This window comes from Eleutherodactylus coqui, chromosome 1 (assembly GCF_035609145.1).
Source record: "Eleutherodactylus coqui strain aEleCoq1 chromosome 1, aEleCoq1.hap1, whole genome shotgun sequence".
In the NCBI taxonomy this organism is placed as follows: domain Eukaryota; kingdom Metazoa; phylum Chordata; class Amphibia; order Anura; family Eleutherodactylidae; genus Eleutherodactylus; species Eleutherodactylus coqui.
In genome coordinates, this window is record NC_089837.1 from 185,157,238 (window position 1) to 185,181,573 (window position 24,336).

At 43.1% G+C, this 24,336-nt stretch overlaps 1 protein-coding gene across 1 annotated transcript in view; it reads left to right on the forward strand.

Annotated features, from left to right (window-relative positions):
- Positions 1-408: 408 nt before the first annotated feature.
- LOC136628571 (CD109 antigen-like) overlaps positions 409-24,336 on the forward strand; it is a 177,187-nt gene continuing 153,259 nt past the window's right edge. The window contains exons 1-5 of the mRNA XM_066604580.1: positions 409-482; positions 678-840; positions 18,322-18,482; positions 21,267-21,295; positions 23,180-23,410. Coding sequence (XP_066460677.1) covers positions 773-840; positions 18,322-18,482; positions 21,267-21,295; positions 23,180-23,410 — 489 coding nt within the window. The 5' untranslated portion in view covers positions 409-482; positions 678-772. The remainder of the gene's footprint in view (positions 483-677; positions 841-18,321; positions 18,483-21,266; positions 21,296-23,179; positions 23,411-24,336) is intronic.

Here is a 24,336-nt window from a genome sequence, read left to right on the forward strand (position 1 = left end):
GAATTGTTTTTCAGATTGACAAAACAGTGGTCTGATGAGGTAATCTATCCAGTTACAGTGCGGTTCTTACATGTGTCCATCCTCTTCTGGCTTGTAGTGTTGGAATAGAAAGTAGAATTGGAACGTGTCCTATTGTACATTTCATCCCGTGTCATGTGAATTTCATTATCGCCACCCACGCAATAATATAAATAGTATTCAGTGTACAGAGGCTAGTTGGTTAATACAAAGCTTTAATATACTGTAATTCATAGAGAAATCTGCAGGCTAAGGGGTTTCTGTCGGAGGCTTTGGAAGTAATCCTATACCATGTACCCTGTCTACTCCTGACTCATTTGTGGCTAGGGCATATTTTCCACATTATGATTAGCTTATTTCACGTCTAAACTCATCAGTGAGGGTGTGGTACATACTTTAGACTTCACAAAGTCATCCTATACTCTCCTCCTGAAAGCTGCTGTCATCTTCTGCTTTGAACACAGGTATGTATTGTTGTATTCTTCAGTGATAGAAAGAGTAAAACAAGCTTCAGTACAGGGGAAGAGCTGCCAAGAGCCGCTGACATATACAGTATTCGTAGTTAGGGAAGGAGAGAAGGGCGGGTGTGTTACTGGCTGACTGTATGAATCACTGGCTGCTGTGAATATTAACATGATTTACTTCTTTGCTCCAATAAGAACATCCTGAAGATTAACTTAAAAAAAAATAAAGCCTGTGGGAACAGTGAAAAAATAGAAGAGCCTGTTGGAGAACTTGAAACTGACTGAACAAGATGCTGCTGAAGATTCTGCTCATTTTCCCTCATATTCTTTGCTTCTTGTCATCCTATGCTGCGGCAGGGTAGGAATCATTACATTTGTCTCAACCTTGGAAGTGTTACATAGGCTTTAGCATGTAATGGAAAGATGTAGTCTTGAAATAAAGCAGGCCTTAAAGTCAGCTGCACATTGTAGCCAATGCCTGCATGCAGATCACAGTATGATCGGACTGCTGTGTGCAAATCAAGGTTTGCATGTGTTAGAAGTGTTCAATAGATTCACTCAGAATTCATGTCATCAATGCAGTCAGTTTTTCTTTGTAGAGAAGTTCCCTGCTTCACAAAACACCCAGACGTTATGCAGAAATCAATATATACAGTGATACTATATCACAGCAATGAATGATGGGCATTGTATGCATAGTGTTAATAACTCTGTAGCAATGCTCAAAGTGCATGGCTACTTGTTACTTTGTTGCCAACTTTTATTTTTATTGTGTTGTTTGGTTGGCAGATGAATAATAATAAACTGTTATAAAATGTACAAAAAGTATCACTTGAATGTCACTGTAAGGCCTCATGTCCACGGGCACGCACAGTTTACAAGTGTGGAATCCTGCAGCGGTTTCCACCCGTGCCCGCAGCCATGATGTCAAAAATGACATTTACTCACCTGTCCGGATACTGCGGGGCTCTCCTCCATCACGGCCGGATCGTCTTTCTTCTTCTTTTTTTTTTGAATCTCCTGCTCCCCCGCGGATTCATGGCACAGCCACAAAGACAGTTGTGGCTGTGCCATGGATATGATGGCTTCCATTGACTTTAATGGCAACTATCCCTGCGGGATCCGCTGGAAAATGGAGCATGCTTCGATTTCTTTCCGCGCGCGCAATCTGCATGCATTAAATTGCCCTGCGGATGATAATGCGTCCCTGTGGGCTTCTAGAGCTGCAGATCTCCAGCACGGGTGACCCTCGGAGATTTTATAATTAACATCTGCCCATGGATATTGGGCCTTACAATCCATTTTTAGAATATATATACGCCTTGCAACAGAATGCTTTATTATTAATCCCCCCACAGCCAATATCATACATGTACAAGTGCATTAACAAGTAAGTGAACCCTCTTGAATTACTTGAATTTCTGCATTGATTACTAATAAAATCTGGTCTGTTATCCAAGTCACACTTAGACGTAACCACCCCGGCCGATATACAGTGTCCCTATCTCCAGGGTGAGGAGGCTGGAGGAGCCGGGAGCAGTGCACTGAGTACCCGCCCCTCGGCACTATTTGCAATGGGAGGGGGCAGGGGCAGAGTTAGGTTGCAAAACTTAGCTCCGCCTCCTCTCATTGCAAATAGTGCAGAGGGGCGGAGAGGAGGCAGAGAGGGGGCTGGAGCTCAGTGCATTGCTCCTGGCTCTTCCAGCCTCCTCCCCCTGCAGAGAGGGATGCTGTATATGGGCCGGCGTGAATACCCAGCCGATATACGGTCGTCTGAATAAGCCCTAAAACACAGTATGACATTTCATGTCTTTTATTGAGCACATTAAGTAGGCATACATAATGCAGGGAGAAAAAGCAAGTGAACTATAGAAATAAATAATCTGTAGATCTAGTTTGGGTACCAATTATCTCCACAAAACATTTCATGTTGTTGCGAATAGGATTTGCATGGTGTTGAGGAGGGATTTTGGAACATTAGCCTGTGTCACATGGGTGTATGCGTATTTACATGTGCATTTGTGCAGATTTTTTGCTGAATGGATGTTACGTATTAGTGCGTGCAACTGCATTTTAGGGTTACAGACAAGCGTAAGTGCACAAACGCTCGCAATAGCATATTTGTGCTTTTTACAGTATTTTTTGCGAGACCAAGGACTGTTCCTGTCGGCATGGGACACACCCACGTCGTGGTTTTAAAGGCTGTGTAGCCTTAATTAGTCCCTGGTGCATTGATTTCCTGGTGAATTGCACAGCCTTTTGTGAAATTGCATGGGTATCAGGTGCATATTTACACCCCCCCATAGACTCCTATGGTGCCTTTGGTGTGCAAATGCACACCAAATTAGAGCATGTTACATTTTTTTTTTGCATTCATGAAATGTGCCCGTAAAAGTGAAAGTGAGAATGAGCCCATTGAAAACAATGGGTTCTATTCTCTGTGTATTGTGTGCAAATACACCTGTGTGACACAGGCTTTAGGGCTCATGTACATAGGCCTTTTTTCACTGTGTATAATGCGTGATACATGGTGAATGGAGGTAATAAAAGTCAATGGACTTTCATTGTTCCATACACACCAGCGTGTATCCAGAGAAATAAATTGCAGCATTTCGATACGCATCTCTGCTCTGAACAGAGCGGGGAATTTGAAAAAAAAACAAACAAACAAAAAACAAAACACTACACTGCGCAAATTTGTGACATCAGATTCCCGGGCATGTGCAGTGCCTACTCAGCAGTACATGATCTCTGCCGGATCTTTCTAATGGCAGAGCATATGGGCTGTGTATGTGTAAAACGCAACGGAGACTCGCGGCCTTTTACGCATGCATTAGCTGTGGGCATTAGCCCTTAATCCTTGCAGATTTGTTTCAGTTCATCAATATATCCAATAAGCCTTCCATGCACAGCCCTGTTCAGGTCATGCCACAGCATTTTGGTAAGGTTGAGATCAAGACTCTTGACTTTCTAAAACACAAGCATTCTTTTTGAGCCATTCTTTAGGTGATTTACTTGTGTGTTTGGATCTTGTCTAGTAGACATTACCTAATGTCTCTTCAGCTTCAGGTTATGGACTGCTGCCCTCCAGATCAGTCTTAGAATTCATTGTTCTCTCAGTGATCACAAGGCATCCAGGCCCTTAGGCACCAGAGCAGCCACAAACCCTCCACCACACTTCACAGTTGGAATGAGGTTTTGGTATTGGTGTGTAATGTTCTTTATCCTCCAAACATAGGGCCTAATTTACTAATACTGCCTAAGGGTGCATTCACATGAACGTATATCGGCTCGGTTTTCACGCCGAGCCGATATACGTCGTCCTTATCTGCAAGAGGGGGGGAGGATGGAAGAGCCAGGAGCAGGAACTGAGCCCCTCTCTGCCTCCTCTCCGCCCCTCTGCACTATTTGCAATGAAAGGAGGTGGGACGGGGGGCAGGGCTAAGTACCGATAATTAGCCCCGCCCCCTCCCCCTCCCGCCTCTCCCCATGGCAAATAGTGCAGAGGGGAGGAGAGGAGGCAAGGGGGCGCGAGCTCAGTTTCAGCTCCTGGCTCTTCCATCCTCTCCCCCCCCTGCAGATGAGGATGACGTATATCGGCTCGCCATGAAAACCGAGCCGATATACGTTCGTGTGAATGCACCCTAAAGGTTAGACAGTGCAAACGTAGGGTGCTTTTAGACGGAGCAAACCTTGTTCACGGCGCAATTACAATCAGCTGAAGAGTGCGCAATTGTGCATCTGAAGCTGCCCTAATTGAAACATCACTTGCCAATTATCTGTTTGAAAAGTTATTAACACAGAGGTCCACTTTAACCCCATTAACACGCAAAAAATGATTGCTCAAAATTCATTCAAAAGATAGGGAGAGTGACGGTTTGAGCAATCATTTTGCATAAGCTGCTAATGGGCACTAATGCTGATTAGTAGCTTATTAGCTTCATTTGCATATTAATGAACCTCCCTTCCCTGTATGCAGATAACAGCAGATGGTCTGTTATCTGCATACAGCCCCATTGTTCTTGCATGGGACTGCAGCTGAATACAATGTTATCAGCGCTCACATGGAGAATCACAGCGTGCGGTCCCCGCTGGCCGAATGATGGATTTTATGCTCAACTAAAAATCATCATTTGGACTAAAGCAAATGATGGTGGAATTTACACGCAACGATTATTACTCAAAAGACATCATTTGAGTAACAATCGTTGTGTGTAAATGGACCTTTACGTTTTCTACCTTCATTATGATTGTTTACTCATTGTGCTCAATACCAATAAAACTGTTTGTATGTCATTAGTTAAATTTGTTTATCTATAATTGTGACTTAGGTAACAATCAAATGTCATGTTATTAGTAAACAATGCAGAAATCCAGGTATTTACTTTTTCTTGCAATTGTTCATCAGCAGCAGGCTGTGGTTCCCATGTACTTGTATATTATCAGTGATTGCGCAGGCACAATAGCGGTGTTCGATCAGCAGAAGTAGTTTAAGGCGTCCCACACATAGACAATTGTTTTCAATGGAGACTCTTAGGCAGCTGCTCGATTATGGCTCTTTCCAGCGCCGTGATTTTTCCAGTGGAGTCTGTTCTATTTTTGGGATGAGGAAGAGTGCTAAAATTCGGTTCATGTGTGATGGATGCCTAAGGCCGCCTGCAGACGGCCGGGTCAGATCCGGCTGCGAGAATTCTCGCAGCGGGACTCGACCCGCGCCCCTGCAGGGACCAGCACGTACTCACCTGCTTCCGCAGCTCCGGCTGTTTGATGTGTCGGCTGCTGGGCAGCTGGCGCATGCGTAGACCAAAGCCGGCGGCCGGGGAGTGAGATTTCTGTGTGAAAAATAGAGCATGCCGTGATTTCGCGCAGACAAGTCGCGGCCATCTGCCTAGGATTGCATTTGCTAACGCAATCCTATGGTAGCTTCCACGGGCGGAAATTCTGCTTGAAATCCCGCCGCGGAATTTCTGCCCATGTGCAGGAGGCCTAACTGTGATTGACAGCTATATTCCTGCACTAATGGCCAGGAATGGAGAAAGGTGACATCTAAATGTTTATCTCCAAAGTCCTCACCAGTGCTGACAGCATTGGGCTTAACCTGAGGTTAACTAGTGTCAATGTCTAGAGATTTAGGCACGTATTTAATAGACTACTCCTTCCTGTAGCAATTATGGTTCCCTTCCAGCTGACAGATGCATCCTTCTGTCACACGGGTCCCCGTTTTTTCCTGCCTGAAGAGTGTGTGTGTGCCCCTGGGCCGCCTCTTAGAGGGCCAATGTACAACCAGCTTTTCCATCCCCAGCCATTCTTGACAGGTATTTTGTCTATATAAGGCTCTCTTCCACTCTGCAGAGTGTTGAATCAATTAGTCTGTCTAGTGTGGAAAGGTGCTATATTGTTCTGCTTGTTTCCTGATGCCTGTTCAACCCAGCTTTCCCATCTTGTCCATTTGGCTTGTTTATTGTCCACGCATACTGTATTGCATGCCCTGAGCTTTGGCCTTATTCATTCTTATGCAAGTATTTTGTCAGCTCTGACCTCAGCTCTGTTCTATAATTACATCTGTTGGATCCTCCAGTACTGTGTTATAGTAACCCTGATCAGTTTGTGCCAGTTGCCACATAACTGAGACTACTGAGGAAACAGCCTGCGTCTCCTGCAGCAAAGACCAGAACCTAATAAAATAAATACCAGGGGACCGAAGGTGTCCCCAGATCTAGCTTTATGCAAATAGTTTTTTTTGGCATAACGATCTACATCTGCGGTCTTGACACATTGTATCCTGTCTTGAGTTTGCCTGAGACCACTTAGATATTCCTCAATGCTTCTGCGAAAATGTTCTATAGAAAAATGAGACAAAGTAGAACTCTTTAGAGCCTAGTGTGGCGTAGAGTGCTAAGGCAGCAGAAATACAACCCTAAGCTCTCGCTGAAGGTTGCGAGTTCAATCCCTATATGGTTGAGGTAGCCAGCTCAAGGTCGACCCATCCTTCTGAGGTCGGTTAAATGAGTACCCAGCTTGGTGGGGGGGTAATAAATAAATTACCTGAAAGCACTGTGTGGAATAACTTGATACTATACAAGTAACAAGATTTTTTATTTATTTTTTATTTACATATAAAGCATGGTGAATGTAGCAACATAATTTGGGACTGCTTTGCCTTTTCAAGGCCTAGATGCCTTGTGATCACTGAGGGAACAATTAAATCCAAGGTGTAGTAAAACATTTTACAGGAGAATATAAGGACAGCAATCCATGGACTTGAGCTGAAAGGACAATGAGTGATGTAATAATTCAATGACCCAAAGCTCACAAGTAAATCAACTAGAGAATACATAACATAATATGTTAGGCTGAAGGGAGACAATGTCCATCTAGTTCAGCCTATTTACACCCCTGAATAAGAAGATCATTTGTGTTTTGGAATGGCCAGGTAAGAGTCTGTTCCTTGAAGAGGTATCCTGGGCTTTTTTACCTGATGACCTATCTCCTGCATAGGTCATCAGTAGTTGATAGACAGGGATCCACCGCTCGGACCCTCATCCTTCAGCGGATTGTTTGACCCACTGTCAATGGTCAGACGAGTACCGTCTGGCTGCACTGCTCTGACCACTGATGATGATGTCTGGCTCCCTGTCAATGCACCAGGTCAGACGATCGGCTGATAGATGGGGGTCCAAAGCGGTGGACCCCTGTCCATCAACTGCTGATTAACTTTCCAGGAAATAGGTCATCAGTTAAAAAGAGCCTGGAATGCCCCTTTAACTCTATCAGCATGCTGTGGCAAACCTGAAGAAGTGTGTACACATAAGTCATCTCAGAAGTTTTGATGCACTGAAACACATTTGCAGGGAGTAATTTTCCAAAATTACTACTTAACATTGTGCAAAACGTATTTGCACTCACAGGAAACATTTTATCATGTTTATTACTAATGATGTGCGATTGATGGAATAATCAGATTGCGTCGGTATCAGGCCAATTGCACGGAAATCATCACAAATTGGGACGGTCAATTTTGACTCCCTGAAGGTCCCCAATGCAGCCAAAGCCCTCCAAATTTTGTGGAAACACAGCCACACATCTGGGTAACACTGTGCTCCTCCCAAAAATTGTTCAAATTAATATACAGTGGTATAGGGGTCAATCGTAGCACAGGGGTGTCACTGAAAACAAAAGAAAGCCCAAATATGTGTGGCCTTTTTTAAAGCTATGTCATCAATTTTACAAGGTGAAATTCTGCCATTGCTAAGCAAGACAGGAGGCGTGCTACTTGTTTTAAAAGCAGTGTCAAAGTTTGTAAAGGTCAAATTCTACCAGGTGAACAGAACAGCCAAACACGGACCTCCGCCAAAGAAAAGCTGTAGAGCTACAGCTGTTTCTTGTGCTTTAGAACATTTTAATTTTGGGAGAGGAGGAAACATGGCAGAAGCAGGAAAAGGAGATCAGCAGCAGTTCCACAACAATCAACAGCACATTGAGAGCAGTGTGGCTTTTGATATAAATCTATGCTCAGTCATATGTGAGTAAAAATTGTCATCTAACTAATCAGTAGAATCTGCCAATGGGGTTGGAAAAGTCAGATGAAACCCATGCCTGGTTCATTTTCATAAATGTTAGGGAATACACGTTGTCTGTGGACAGGTGGATGCATCTGTCAGTTATCACACTCTGAGTAGTGCTGAATGGCACACACGTCTTTGACCTGCAGCCATGCCATGGGAGTCAATTGACTGACCTCCATACAGCGTCTGCTAATAGCATACATCATCTGGTACTGTATGATTGCTGTCTGCTGCTGACTTAGCCTCTGCAAGTTATGCAACATGGAATTCCACCATGTAGGCACATTACAGTTGGAACAGTTGAGTGGTAGCCCAAACAGTCGCTGCACCTCTGCCAGAAGAGAGGCAGCCAGGTGTGAATTCTGAAAGTGCCAGCGAAGTTTCCAGCACTGGAAGTAAATCTGGGTAATTGTTTAGGAAGTGTTGCACTAACAGGTTCATCCCATGGGCCAGGTGTTAGGTTGTGCTTCTGGGACCTATAGTACTATGGGTTTCCAGGAGCACAATTCCACAGGTGTGGCATATTTGTGCTGGCTAGGTGTGGTGTTCTCCAGCCACCCAATCCCCACTGGTTTGCTGCATATATATACACTAGTCCCTCTGAAAGAGGAAGGTATCCCTTCACTCTAGGATTTAGGTTTCTTGCATGCCTGTTATGTGTATGGGTGTGAGCAGTGTCTTGTTTAGTGTCTGTGCAAGTGGACAGGCATCAGATGTGAACAGGCATGTTCAGTGTATATGTGTGTGAACAGTGATGTATTCTGTGGGTCTGCACAGATAGCCAGTTATTAGGTATGAACTGTCCTGTTCTGTGTTGCATACTATCCATAGTGTGTTGTGTGAACAGTGTCCTGTCCCGATGTGGATAGTTTACCATCTCTAGGCGAGTTAGGTTCTTAGGTTCCAGTGTGGGACCATCCTTATCGGGATGATCACCCTGCTTGCAGGCAGGTTTTCTGGGGTAGAGAGCCATGAAACAATAAGGACCCTTGAAGCGGGCTCGCAGGCTTAAGTGACTTTGCCAATTCATGAACCAATATCTCGTACATATGATAGCTATTCCATCTGCTTATGTGTGCAGGTATGCAAGGTGAGCATTTTGGTCATTTGTCAGTCCTTAGGTTATGTCTGCCCGTGAGTCAAGTTCCAGTTTACTGTCCCTTGGTGTTCCTTGTATGGCAGTATTTCTGGTTTCAGAACTACTGTGTCTATGCTGAGGAGTGGTGCTGCCAGCAGGTTTGCCCCATTGTCACACACAACTTTGCCTGGCTTCAAATTGTGTGAGGTCAGCCACATGTCAGCCTGCGCCTGCAGAGTGATCAACAGCTCTTCCGCTGTATGGCTGCACTCCCCTAGACATATGAGTTTTAAGGCAGCACTTTGGCGTGTGCACCGCTGTGTGGAAGTTCGATGAAGAGATGGAGCAAGAGAAGGAGGGAACAGACAAGGATGAATATCCCACAACTCTTGGGGTAACCATGAAATGCAGACAATCACTTTCAGGTTCATGCCCCACCTACAGGACATTGACCTAGTGTGCTGTAAGGATTTGTAACACCCTGAGTTATCACTCCCATGGCACAGCTGCAGGGCAGGGACAGCTTTTTGGGCAAGGAAACGGTGTCTGGGCATCTGGTACTGTGGATTAGCGTAGAGCATCATGTTGTGGAAGGCATCTTCGTCCACTAGCATAAGGTCAGCATTTCTGCAGCAAGCAGCTGTGCAATGGTTGTGTTCAGGCTCTGTGCTTGTGGATGGTTGGGGTTATATATATATTTTAATGTTTCCATAGCTGTGGGATGGAAGGCTGGCTATTGATCTGGGACACGCTGGAATATGGTGTAGATGTTAATGTCAGTGAAGATGATAGTGATGGTGGCTGTTCAACCTTTGCCCTCCGTTTCACACTCTTGGTTCTAAAGCCTGCAGCCGGGTTGTCAATTGTTTAGGAGAAGCCTGAAGTAGATGTGCTACTGCCCTACACAAAACTGTCTCTCTGTGCTCAGCGGCTACTGCAGGAACAGGGAGGGAGGGAGAAAGTGGCAGTGGAATATGGAGCAAGATGAAACTGACTCTTTTGCCCATGTGGGCTCTCCAAGGCAGCGGGTGGTGGGAGTTCACGTGACTGTTCAAACACGTTGTATTGATGTGGTTTACATTCTTGCCACATTTTAAATACTTACCACAGATCCTACAGAAAACCACTCTTTTGTCATCATGTGGAGTTTCAAAGAATGTCCAGGCTGCACAAGTCCTGTGAGTAGACCTAGCTGTGTGCCTACTGTTGCTACTGCGACTAGTAGTAGCTGAGGGTGGTGGCACTGCCTTTTTGTTTTTCTGTGACATCCTATTCGCTGCCTTATCAGGGTGCTGCCTCGCAGTGTCTACCTCTTCCTTTTTCCCCTGTGAGTTGCTATCATGACTCTCCCTATCAGTCCATGTTGGGTCAACTATGTCATTATCTTCCTCTTTCTTCTCTTGAGGGCATTCGATGTCTATATCACCTTGAATATACATTGCCTGTGGAGGGCTGACCATGTACACTGACCCACCCTCATATTTCTCTTCAGAGAAAAAAAATGGTTGAGCATCAATGTATTCACTGTCTTGGTCTTCTCCTTCTTATTATTTGAACAGGCTAGTTGACATCCATGGCACTGAATGATCAAACAGCTACTTAGACTGATCACTGTGTGATGCTAATGTGTAATAGTTGGACTGGTGAATATGATAGACATTTGAGGCCACAAACAGAAGACTGCAATATTCTTCATGCCGAAGTGTATTTTGTCTGCCTGCTTTGCTGCCATTTATGTTGACAGCAGCAGAGATATATTCTCTCCCAACGTACAGACCAGGTTTCATAGAGTCATATAAAAAGGATGCAGAAACCTTCTCTGCTCCCTCCAATGCAACACTATTTATCTTCTTTGCTGATATACAAGCTTTCAAACCAGCAGGAATATATTCTCTGTAGCAGAGGTGTAGCTAAAGGCTCATGGGCCCGGGTGCAAAAGTTTATCTGGGGCCCCCCAAACGTTTCGTAACCCCTTAACACACAGGCGTAACTTGAAGCTCCTGGGCCCCAATGCAAAACCTGTAACAGGGCCCCAACTATAATGCTTTATTCATAGTGCTGGGCTCCCTATATGGAGAAGAGAGGTCTTATGGCCCCCCTAAGGCTCATGGGCCCGGGTGCAAAAGTTTATCTGGGGCCCCCCAACGTTTCGTAACCCCTTAACACAGAGGCGTAACTTGAAGCTCTTGGGCCCCAATGCAAAACCTGTAACAGGGCCCCAACTATAATGCTTTATTTATAGGACTCGGCTCCCTATATGAAGAAGAGAGGTCTTATGGGCCTCCCAAGGCTCCTGGGCCCGGGTGCAATATAATCCTGGTATAATGAAGCTTTCACTCCAGCAGCATTATATCCTTTGTGGAATATCTGACCCTAACAACAAACCATGTGTTATCATAGACAGTCCAATGAAACTGCTGCCCATATGATAGGTGGAGGACACATTTGGTGACATTAGCAAGGCGCCCTGGCTGCATGCTGACCTCTGCAATAGGTATTATGGGAAATTTGATATTTTGTCACAAATATGAGGACTCGCCGCTAGAGCGGGTATTAGCAAATTAACTGGAGTTGTTTTTTTGAGCAAGTTTTAATAAAACAATAAAGCGGGTAGATAGATCCTGCCCTATCTTTCTCACACGTAGAAAAACTATGCATGAATATCCCGATAGTGAAAATAAAACCATTAGAATCATTAGTTTCATTTCATCCCATTTTGCAAAACAGAGCAAAAGCACGCCCATGTGTTTGAGCCCTAATGCCTTCAAATGCCTGTATGAAGACATGCGTACATGGATTTGTAGTTTAGTGGCCCAATAATCAGTTTGCACTGCCCTGGTACTAAAGGGCTTATTCACACCAGCGTATATCAGACGCAGTTTTCACGGCCGGCGATATACGCTACCATCTGATGCATTGGATTCCAATGCATCAGATCACACAGGCGTATTCCTGCGGCGTAAAAGCGCCCGGCCGATATAGCACTGGGCGCTTTTATGCCAGACAGCAAAGATATTCCTAGAACTATTTTTCTCCCCGGAATATGCCGGCCACAGCATAGACTCCTATGGAAGCCAATGTCAGCGGCCAGAGAAGGGAGGTGGTAGGGAGTTTAGCAGCGTGACTTCTAAACTCCCTCCCTCTTCTCTCCTCTCCTCTCTCCTCCCCTCCGTCTGTTTGAAATGTGAGGGGGTGGAGCTAAGCTCAGACCCTCCCATTGCTGGCTGCAGACAAGGGGTGGGAGCTTAGCTCTGCCCCCTCCCATTGCAAACAGCCAGAGTGGAGGAGAGGGGATGTGAGCCAGTGAGGCAGAGGAAAGGGGGAGACAGCTTAGCAGAGCTAAGCTGTCTCTCCTCGCCCAATAGCATTTCGGCCTCAGCATATATGGGCCTGGGCTGTCTGAACAGGCGCACAAACGTTAGATTTCTGCGCCAGTTCATGCTTTTTACGGCACCGGCCGGCACACGTACAAACGCCTACGGCCGTGTAAAAGAGCACTATTGCAGATGGATGATGGTTCTGCTCTTCTTGCCAATGTAGTAAGCATAATTGCTGTTATTAAAACTATATTATTAACTTTTGTTTTCCCCCGCCCGATGGCATATACGCCGAGTCTGTGCATCACATGGTAGCGTATATCGGCCAACCGTGAAAACGCTGGCCGATATATGCTCTTGTGGGTCTTGTGAATAAACCCTTATATTGACTTTTTTTTTGGTTTTTTTCAGTTTTATTGGGGGTAAAGGGTAAAAAGCTATGAAAAAAAATAACTTTTTTTCAAAATTAGTATCTTTACGCTAAAATGAAGTATGGGACTGGGTTCCTCATTTTGTTTTGAACGTTTTGATAAATAGTATGTATGGTTTCGGATTACAGGGCGCATACGGCAGTGGTTTTGGTTGGCATCTGCTTTGGGTCATTTTCTTTTTCATACATACATTTTTATTTTATTCTGTAATATTTTTTACTTATTTATGTAATTATTTTTTTAAACTTTTAGCCCCATGACCTCATATAAGACCTCTGGGGTTCATTCACATGTTTTTGTTTTTTTATTACACTTTTCCACTGTAGCTGGGGAAAACATCCCCCCTGTAGTGACAATAGTCTGGGGTCTGCTAGGACCTTGCAGATCTGCTGTAACAGGGGACTCCTGGCAGTTACGTGATCACCGGTTTGCATAGTGGAAGAAACACTTCCCTTAGTACAAACCGCATTACCCTTCTCCATTTTTTTCAGCTGTGACTAACAGCTGAGAACCGCACCTGCTTCTTCTTGATTGCAGAACAGAGGCTTTAATCCTGCGCTGTATTTCTGCGATCTGTAAATTTACGATGCTTGGTCTTTAAGGGGTTAAGGATACCTGTCAGCTTGAACATGTTACCGAAACTGCAGGCAGCAAATTATAGAGCAGGTGGAGCAGAGCAGATTGAGATGATACTTTTATGAGGAAAGATTCAGTATAAGAGTGCATTCACACGACCGTATATCGGCTGGGTTTTCACGCCCAGCCGATATACTGCGTCTCTCTCTGCAGGGGGAGGAGGCTGGAAGAGCCAGGAGCAGTGCTCTGCGCTCCCACCCCCTCTCTGCCTCCTCTCCACCCCCCAGCACTATTTTCAATGAGGAGAGGCGGAGCTAATTCCCGGAACTTAGCCCTGCCCACGTTCCACCTCCTCTCATTGCAAATAGTGCAGAGGGGCGGAGAGGAGGCAGAGAGGGGGCGGGAGCTCAGAGCACTGCTCCCGACTCTTCCAGCCTCCTCCCCCTGCAGAGAGAGATGCAGTATATCGGCTGGGCGTGAAAACGCAGCCGATATACGGTCGTGTGAATGCACCCTATGGCTGATCTCACACAACTGGATTCCGCAATCACTGTCCGTGAGGACGATCCGCAGTAAAATGTGGGCATTGAAAGGCCTGCACTTTCAAATTTTCCTTCACACCTGTGGGTACGAATGGTATGTTCTCAAAAAAAAAACTAAACTAAAATCACAGCATGCTCTATTTTAATGTGGATGGCCTCAATTGATGTCTATGGATGCATGTGACCCACAGCCCATACATTGCGTATGGGCTGCATGTACTCGTGTCCTTGTTAAGCGATGGCATGGGAAATACAAAAAAAACAAAGAAAAAACAAACTGTACTGCGCATGACTGCCTGCATGCCTCCGCGGTCATACGCAATACAGTTATGTGACATACGCATGGTCACAGTTGGAGTCTGCTGCGGACCTCCTGTATGCGGAATCCAACCCAATCCTGTGAGCCCAGCCTTTGTCACTACTAAGCCTGTGTGTTATTAGCATATTTGTTACTGTGTATTGTCTATTATATAAACAGTGTGGTCAGTCATGGGACTAAATACAATATTTTGACTTCAATAAAAAAGTTGGAAACGCATGCAGCATAGTCAGCATAAACTGAGATTAATGTGACAGAACAAGTACAGAGAACTTTCTAGCAGCAATGTCCCCATAATGGAGACATAAACAGCCCCTTTAATAAAGTGCCTCCAGAAAAGTATAAACCGTAAGGCCTTAATACCTATGCCAGCCACAGAGCCCTATAACTATGCCAGCCATAGCATCCACAATTCTCCAAATAGAGAATCTAGGAAACTATTGTTTCCTCTGATATCAGCAGGAAAGACAACGCGCTCTTAAACAGACATTATAAAGGAGGAACCCCTGTTTGAAGTCTGCCGTGAGCCAGAATGGTGATATGCTCTGTAAGCCTCTGATATGAAGGGCCCTACCCATCGTACGTTACAGCTGCAGACATACGTTTGAATGGCTGCCATGTAATTCTATCATAGATTTCTCCTGATTCTGCAAGCAAGTTCAATGAGCAGATGTGATACTAACAGCTGATTGCTGGGAGTTAGCTCAGAGTATCTTTACTTAGAGCTTCCCCTGCTGGCCACTTCTCTAATTGATTTCAACAGCCGAGTCACAAGACATAGATGATTCTATGATGACATAGCTGTAAGGCTAGTGCTAGATTTAGACTTTTTGTAATAAGACTTTATTTCTTTCCAGTAATCAAAACTCCAGGTTTAATAATGCCCCTGGTGAGAATTATTACCATGTGTGTATGTGTGTGTGTGTGTGTGTGTATATATATATATATATATATATATATATATATATATATATATATATATATATATATATTGTACGCAGGATCATATAAGAGGTCTATTTCCACATCACTGGGAAGTGACTGTAACTAAGGGAAGTTTATTGCAAAAACTCTAAATAACAAACGTAAACAAGCTTTCTCCAGCAAGAACAATGCCCACAATCCCAGTTTCACATTGATTCTCACCCATCCTTTTTAGGGGTTACTGTTATTAAGCTCTCCCAGGTCAGTTCCACCCAGCTTTCCAGAGCTTCTGTACAGAGACTTTCCCTCTCACTCTGGACATGCTCTTCACTCACCAACACACCTCACCTTGCGGAGCATTCAACTGTTCCTTTCCCACTTAGGCTTCAGCCGTACTCCAGGTTCAGGTAACTCCTGGACTGGAGTATGCGTTTGACCTCGACTGCCATAGTCGCCCGCAAACTCTGGAGTTATGTCACGGAGTTTAGCAATCTCCATGATATATATGCAAGCACAGCGTACAAACATTCAGTACAGACGCCACTCTATAGTTACAGCTCCGGGGCTAACTTGTCCCAGAATGCACAGAAATACCACTTTAAAGAGGACCTATCATGTATAACTTTGCAGCATCTGTCAGTGTCTCTCTTTTTACTTCCTTTCATCCCCCTATATAGGCTTTTCTTAGTTTCAGTGTGAATGTGTCAAGTGGGCGGTTCTCACTGCTCACTGTCAGTGTGTCATGTTAGGCTTGATTGACAGTGAGCAGTGGGAACTTCCCAGCCGACACATTCACACCAAAACTAAGTATAGGGGAATGGGAGGGTGTAGAAGGAAAATAGAGACATTGTTGGAGTCAGCGAGGCCGCAGCTGCAAAATGCTAGCATGACGATGAAAGGTGCCCCTGGGATGTCAGAGGGGCCACAGGCAGGTCTTTAGCTGGAGGGCCTGCAGGCACCTGAGACACTTGGCAATAGGGACTGGACTAGCATTGAGAGTTGGGCACTGGGAGCGGTATAGCAGCTAGAATCCAATTTTTCCCTGAAGAATTCACTAAAGCCAGGAACATGCTGTTCTGGGTCCTGGAGTCCAGGATGTACAGAAGGTACACTATCACAGAGCTGGCACCAGGTCAAGAGCGGCCTCCCGTAGGGTATTCATTGAACATAGACACTCATAGCTGATGCTCCAAACAAACTGTTTTATTGATAAACAACTCACAGCAATAAATGTGCAACAGAATGGAGGAGCAGTGGTTGGAAACGTGGATGCGGCTGACACCAAAACTCTTGTGGAGTGCAGCTTTGGCTCCAGATTTTAACTCTGAAGGTGCTTCCCCATTGGTGGACTGTCCAGACATCCCACAGTCATCGAACCATGATGCAATACTGTGCTGGAAGACCTGATACAGCAACCCATTTGGACCAATGCTTCCTAGTGGCAAACTCTCCCATCTCATGTTGTATTCATACCATGTATTAGTCGTGTGCTTCCAATGACTGCACGCCCCATGTGGACAGCGGCAGCCAATCAGCAACAACAGTATATACTGAGCGAAATTCTGCATAGCAGTAACATCATTTGGCCTGTAGAGGTCTGCACATACCTGGATATAAAATACTACACAGTTTAAATCCCTGTGGCTTGTTACTTCAGAAACCATCAAAGCCAAGGGAGTTACCCCTGTTGCATGGACATGATAGGTCTTCTTTAAATCAGTATCATTTTCATAGTACTAGTTGATATCCCTGATATGCCTGGGTCTAGATATTTTACAATTTGCAATGATATTAGAAATCAACAAAATTTCAAGAAAATATAATATAAACACAGTGGCATAGACTATACGGGGAGCAGGGGGAGCAGTTTCATCGAGGCCATGATGCATGAGAGGCCCAAACCCCCTCTGTAACATAAGGTAGGTGTCTGAAACATTTTGCATTCGGTACCAGGGCTTCAAGTTACACCTCTGCATGAACATATCTTGGTCACTTATGTTAATCAATCCCACCATAGGCTGTATGGCAGCCTCTGCAAACAGGTATTTGCCGCAAATCCCACGTTCAATGTGAACAAAATGTTACTTATATGAAGGTTTATTTGGAATCTGAGCAATCGTCAGTGGTCTGCAGATCATTTGGTAATGGCCAATTAAAACCGAAAAAGTCCAAAACAGTGGATCAACATTTCAGCAGATTAAGAGGTCATTTTTGCAGTGGAACATGACCAATTATTACCAGATTATTAACAGAAACTGTCACAGCCGTCTGTTTCAAAGAGTTTTATCTAATGTCACCGCTAATGTCATTAGCACTCATGCAGAGCGTTTAGGCTTCCTTCAGACTGGCGATAGAATCGTGCAATTTTTGTGCAATGTGAGAGTAAGTGAAAATGCAGAATTATGAAACCAATGATTTTCAATGGTTTCCTTCAGATTTGTGATGTTGCGAGGAAAAAAAATGCGGCATGCCCTATCTTTCTGCGTTTTGTGTTTTTTATCTTCCAAGTTTCCCTATGAATACTCCTTTTTATCATATCCCAAAGCACGAACTTGCAATTTTCGTGTAATCAGATGCAGTTTTAACATTGGAAAGTCCTATTGGCCTTTGCACTGAAAAAAGCATGGCAAAATCGCGCCAAAAAATGCATGAGAAAATCATAAATGGAAGCTAGAAAAAGCAGCGCTGACGCTCAAAAATCTTGATTTTGCTGCCTTTTTTCGCGATCGCTAGTGGGAAGGAGCCCTTAGACAAGCAGTTTCTTGCTGGCTTCTAAGTGGGGAGCATTTACATTGAGGGAAAATCCCACAATCCAGTGATGTTTGTTATGCTGACTGAAAGTCAGCAATAACAAGAAGTGAACGAATAATAAACAATTTTTTTTTGCATTTACACTGCACGATTATTATCGCTCAATTTTTCTTGTTTAAACTAATTTTAAGTGATATTCATCCCATGTAAATGGCTCTTAAGACTCATCCTGGTACTAATGCGACTGTATATTTTCTAAATTGATGGCTGTTTATTGCTCTTGTAATAGTGAACCTAATAACATTCTGTCCTCTTGTATCTCTGTTTTTGTATTAGGCCAACGTTTCTGCTGACCACTCCTTTAGAAATTCGCCCAGGAAAAAATGTTGTTATAGGAATTGATCTGCTATCCGGTAGTCCATCGGTAGTAAAGGTTGAAGCTGAAGTCCTAATGGACAATGCTACACTGCTTAAAGGAGAAGGAGTGTTTCAAAAAGGTAAGAAAATAACTTTATTAAAAGATATAAGTGGGGAAACATTTTATGTTGTCTCTTAAATGTTAAGTTAAGAAATATGTAAGTTAAGGCCCATTTAGACTCAACGATTATCACTCAAAATTCGCTCAAAAGCAATCTTTTGAGCGATAATCGTTGTGTTCATTTACATGGCAAGATGATCACTCAAAATTCGCTCAAACGGCAGTTTCAGTGACAGTTTTGAGCGTTCACTTAGCTAATTAGCTACTTAAGAGCTTATTAGTGTGTAAATAAAGGCTCCCACTGTCTTCTGTATAGAGCTGCTGTGTTCTCGGAGCGCTCATCTGGTATCCAACTGAGTAATCTGAGCGGGGTATGCAGAAGACAGCTGGAGCGCTGTCTTCTGTATACAGGTACTTTCTTCTCCGCGCTGTCAGCTGGTGTCCTGCTGAGAACTGCCAGCGGGATACCAGCTGAGAGAATCTTATCAGTGCTGCCAGCTGAGATATCAGCTAGAAGTGAGCGATGAACGAACAGTGCATGAACAGTGCATGATGGCCGTGCGTTTAGATGCAACAGTTATCACTCAAAAGACGTCTTTTGAGTGAATTTTGAGTGATAATCGCTGTGCTTAAATGGACCCTAAGATACAGTTGTTAAATATTTAAAGGGAATCTTTCAGCAAAGCAGCCTTCATGTTATAGAGCAGGAGGAGCTGAGCAGATTGATATATAGTTTTATGGGGAAAGATTCAGTATCAGGGCTTCAACAGATGAGTGTATGTGCAAATACGTATTTGTACATGAACAAGGTTTGGAGATGGTAATAATCAGGCTGATACGCGTATGTCAGTGCATAGTAATGTAATTTTCGCACTCAAAATGCCAATTCAACTCGTGGAGGATAGACAAAACCTTTCTGAACTAATTAGTTTTGAAAGCCTATCAACACTAATGCCAGGTGGCCTAGGAAAATCCCCAAATTGTACTCCCACTTTATAACACCCACGGATAAACTCCAATATATGAGGAGGTGGGAAGAAGAGCTGGGCGAGTACTTGCCTATCTAGGACTGGTATAAAATAGCCATTTCAACTCCAAAGCTTTCTATTAATGTAGCAATAACAGAGGTGGGCTATAAACTTTTAATGCAATGGTATATGGTTCCAAGACGATTAGCTAGCATGTTCACGGGGACATCAGGCTTATGCTTCAGAGGATATGGAGGGGAAGGTTCCTTCCTACACATTTGGTGGAATTGCCCCAGGCTTCTAAGGTTCTGGATCCAGGTATATACTCTAATATTCTCCATTACAAACCTGTCATTACAAAAATCTCCCTGGGAAGCACTACTGCATAAACAAATTCCTAACATCCCCAAATACACACACAAATAGATATCCTATTGCTTCCTAGCTGCGCGGATCGCAGTTGCCCACTCCGGGAGGAAAACCTTAGTTAGTATTGACTTTGTGAAAACTAAAATATCTTGGATCATGGTCAATGAGAAGCTGACAGCTATTCTTATGGATCCGGAAGGGTTGTACGAAAAAACTTGGTTGTCATGGTACCATTATTTTACTTTTATTTTACCTTGTATGTTCATTAGAAATTACATCTGGCAATGTATCTCCTGATTTATCTGTTCAATCTACTTGCTGCTGGACTTTACACATGAATGTAATGTTGTAATTCTTGATTGAAATGTTTTGAACATCATAAAACCAATAAATATTTTGCTAAACAAAATGCCAATTCACACGTGTGTGATATTCCCTTTCCGTGAAATAGAATAGTTAATTAAAGCCAAATAAAGGCCAGCTGTAACACCCTTCTACTGTTGTGTATTTTGTACCCTATAGACTTCTATGGGGACCTTTGGTGCACAAATGTAGAGCATGCTGCATTATTTTTCGTGCATGCAAAATGTGTGCGCTAAAAAGGGTAATTTGAATGAACCCATTGAAATCAATGGGTTCTATTCTCTGCATATTGTGCGCACAAATTTTGCCCACACAGATAAGCTCGTGCCCTTAGGTGAACTGCTTTTGTACACTGTGAAATCTTAGGCTGTGTTCACACACAGCAGTTTTTTTTTTCTTTAAACTGCAATCCAATACACGTGGTTTTTAGCAATACATTTTTTAAAAATGTATGTGGTTTTTGATAACCGAATGCATTTTTTTATGTGATTTTTTTTTTTTTTTTTTTTAAATTGTGGTTGAAAGCTACATCATAAAATGCTATGTGTGTATGCAGCCTTACAGAGGTTTTCAAAAATTATAATCACAGAAAGGCTGAAAATAGAAAAATAAGAAATCCTCACTTCTCTTATGGTCCTCCAGTCCAGTGCAGAAGCCCTGGTACCCACCACTCCAATCTGGGAGAGAGATGAGTCGGCTACATGTCGTTCTTTGTGCACTTGTTCTCTTAGATGTTCACAAGCTCCAACATTCAAGTGCCGTTCATGGCAGAATCCCTGCTGAAGCCTGTGATTGGCTGAATGGTCATTTGCACAATGAATGGCACATGGCTGCTTCAGCTACTACCGGGATCAGAGCTGCAGGGATCACAAGAGAGGTGAGTATGGTTTATTTGTTAATTCTTTACTTTTCCTCCCTATATAATTGTTATTAAACTCCGAGAAAAATGCTTAAACAGACACTCAGTAGGTTTTTGAGGAGGTTTTTAGAAAACCACGAAAAATTTCAGTTTCACAATATATCATGGCAAATGACAAACTCAGCTCTACCACATTTCCAGTCTGCTCACTACTGCTTTTGTAATATGTCTATATTTTTTATAGGAACTGTTGGAACATTAATTCTCCCACACGTAAGTACTTACAATCTGGTTATTTCTTCAGTGTATGGAAAATTAATCAATTGGTTTCTTCACATTATTTATCGTCAGTTACTTTCTATGGCATTTACATTTTCCATAGACCTGTATAATATTTAAGCAGAATCTTTTTGGCGATTCTTTTGTGGATTACCTATATGTAATCTACAGTATTGTTTGAGTATCTATCATTTCCTATCTGAGTTTTATTATACATTTATATGAAATTGTTAATTATTAACAGATATTAAAGCTGTTTTCCAGCTTATGTACATAAAGTTGAGTTACTATATAATGAAATGTGAAATAATCTTCAAATTTACAGTACTGTTCTTTATGTTTCAGTTCTTCACCTGTACAGACCTAGTCTAGTTTACAACTGAGAGGTTGATGCAATTGTATTTAGTCTAGGCAATCCTTTGTGAGCTAAAAAGCCTGGAGTCCAGACTGATAAATTTTTTCTACATCGATACAATATAGCAAACTGTCAGCACAGAAGAGAGATTTGTGCTGCTATTCTATTAAGCCTTAGGCCTCATGTCCACTGGCAAAAGAAGAATTAAAATCCGCAGCGGATTTTAACTCTTCTCCTGCCCGCGGATCCGCATCCCATAGGGATGCATTGACCACCCGCGGGTAGATAAATACCCGCGGATGGTCAATAAAAGTGATTTTAAAAAAAAATGGAGCATGAAAAAATCTGGACCATGCTCCATTTTCGTGCGGGTCTCCCGCGGGGACAGCTCCCGCGGGCTTCTATTGAAGCCTATGGAAGCCGTCCGGATCCGCGGGAGACAAAAATCAGAATTTACTCACCTGCTCCGGATCTTCCCTTCGCCGCGGCTTCATCTTCTCTCTGTCGCGGCCGGATCTTTTTTCTTCGGGCCGGCACATGCGCGGGGCACGCAACCGACGTGCCCTGCGCATCTGCCGAGTCGAAGAAAGAAGATCCGGCCGCGACGGAGAGAAGATGAAGCCACGGCAAAGGGAAGATCCGGAGCGGGCGAGAGGTGAGTTAACTCTTATTTTTATGCCTCATGTCCGCGGGGCAGGAGGGACCCGCTACGGATTCTCTATGGAGAATCCGTAGCGGGCCTGATTTTCCCCGTGGACATGAGGCCTTAGGGCTAAAACTCATGGGTGTGTTTTAGTCCTGTTATGGGGCCATGAAAATCACGGCCCCATAACGAAATGAAACAAAATCATTGATTCCAATGGTACGTTAATACTATGCGCAACAAAAGATAGGACTTGCCCTACCTCTTTCACACGTAGTTTTCCTATGTGCCAGAAAGATAGGGCAAGAACTATCATACAGCAGGAATTCGCAATAGTGCGGAGTTTGAATAGTCCCCCCAACAAGAATATTCTCATAGATTTATTAAAAGCAAACAGAGGTCTTAAAAATAGTAGGGATTTGAAACAGAAAAGCCGATATATATCCAGCTCCACCAAGTAAAAAAGATATGGAATTTGAATTATGGAGAAAAAAAAATACAAAAAGGCATCTTGTCATTAAGTGCCAAACTAGGCAGTGTCCCTAAAGTGTTAAAGGGGTAATACTAGCATTTAAATTCTTGCAGTATTGATGTCCTATCCTCAGGATAGTTTATCCATAGTTGATCAACAAGGGTCCTCCTCACAGGTCCCCAGGGATCAGCTGATCTTGGCCCCTACACTCACTGCAATGGGCCTGATGTTGACAGCTCCATCTGCATCAGGGTTAGAGCCAGAAGTGCAATAGAAAGTATAGCTCTCATAGAAATAATCTTGAATTGCAATACATACATTACTTTGTATTACTTTTACGTATATATTGTTCATAAAAATAACAAACACATGTTAAAAGATGACAAACTTTGCTTCATGTCCTTTCAGCTTCCCCTCACTAGTATCTATGGAAATTATGAACTTCAGGTTAAAGGATTTTCTGAGGATAAGATGATCTTTTTCAATACAACATCAGTTGAATTCAAATCCAAGAGTTTTTCTGTCTTTATTGAGACAAATAGCATCTTTTACAAGCCGGGTCAAGAAGTGAAGATAAGGATTTTGACCTTTTCATCAGATTTGAAACCTTACACTTCTATGATTGATATACATATTAGGGTAAGTTGGCACATTTTATTTACACTAATGCAAGAACGAAAATATGAATTTAGAGTTTTCAGTAAAGTATAGCTCCTCTGAAAATTGAATGACCTGTTGACCACCATAAAGTAAAAAACTGAGATAAAAGAATGTCTACATGGAAGAAGAAAAGTGAATACATTATTGTGATTTGAATTGTTGACCCTCCCCTAAACCATGGCATAAATGAACATCATGGGTAAATATTAATCTGGCCTAGCCAGTGTACCTGTGAGCCAGTGTTAGATTGAGGACAGAAGTGAAATGTATGCTCTTGAAATTATGAAAATTATAGATAAAAATTCCAAACCCTGCAGATGGTAGAGCTTTTATTGGGCTTGTAGATCTTTATTAGTTCTTGCTTTTATTGCAGATTACTTTCCTTAGTATGCAGTTTAGAGGACATCCTAGTACCCCAATAACTTTAACAAACTTCTTTAAATCTTTACTTTGCTTTACAGATGCAGGTCTCTTGGGATATGTCTCTATTAGTTTAGCACATCTAGACACTGGGATTGTGGCCCTTTCTTCCAGGCAAAACTGCTTCAACTACTTTAAGTCAAATGAGTTATATTGGTGTACACAAGTCTTCAAGTCATAATACAGATTCTTAATTGGATTGATGTCCACCTTTGACTAGGCCAGTCTGAGATATGTAAATGTTTCCCTTTATACCACTCCTCTGCAACTTTATCAGTATATTTAGGGTCATTGTCCTTCTGGAAGGTGAGCCGCCATCCCAGTCTCAAATATTTGACAGACTAAAACAGGTCTTCCTCAAGAATAGACCTGTATTTAATGCTATCATCTTTCCTTCAAATCTGACCAGTTGTTCAGTCCCTGCAGATGACAACCATATCTACCATCTTTGGGGTAATGGGAAGTGTTGGTTCGCTGTACAAATA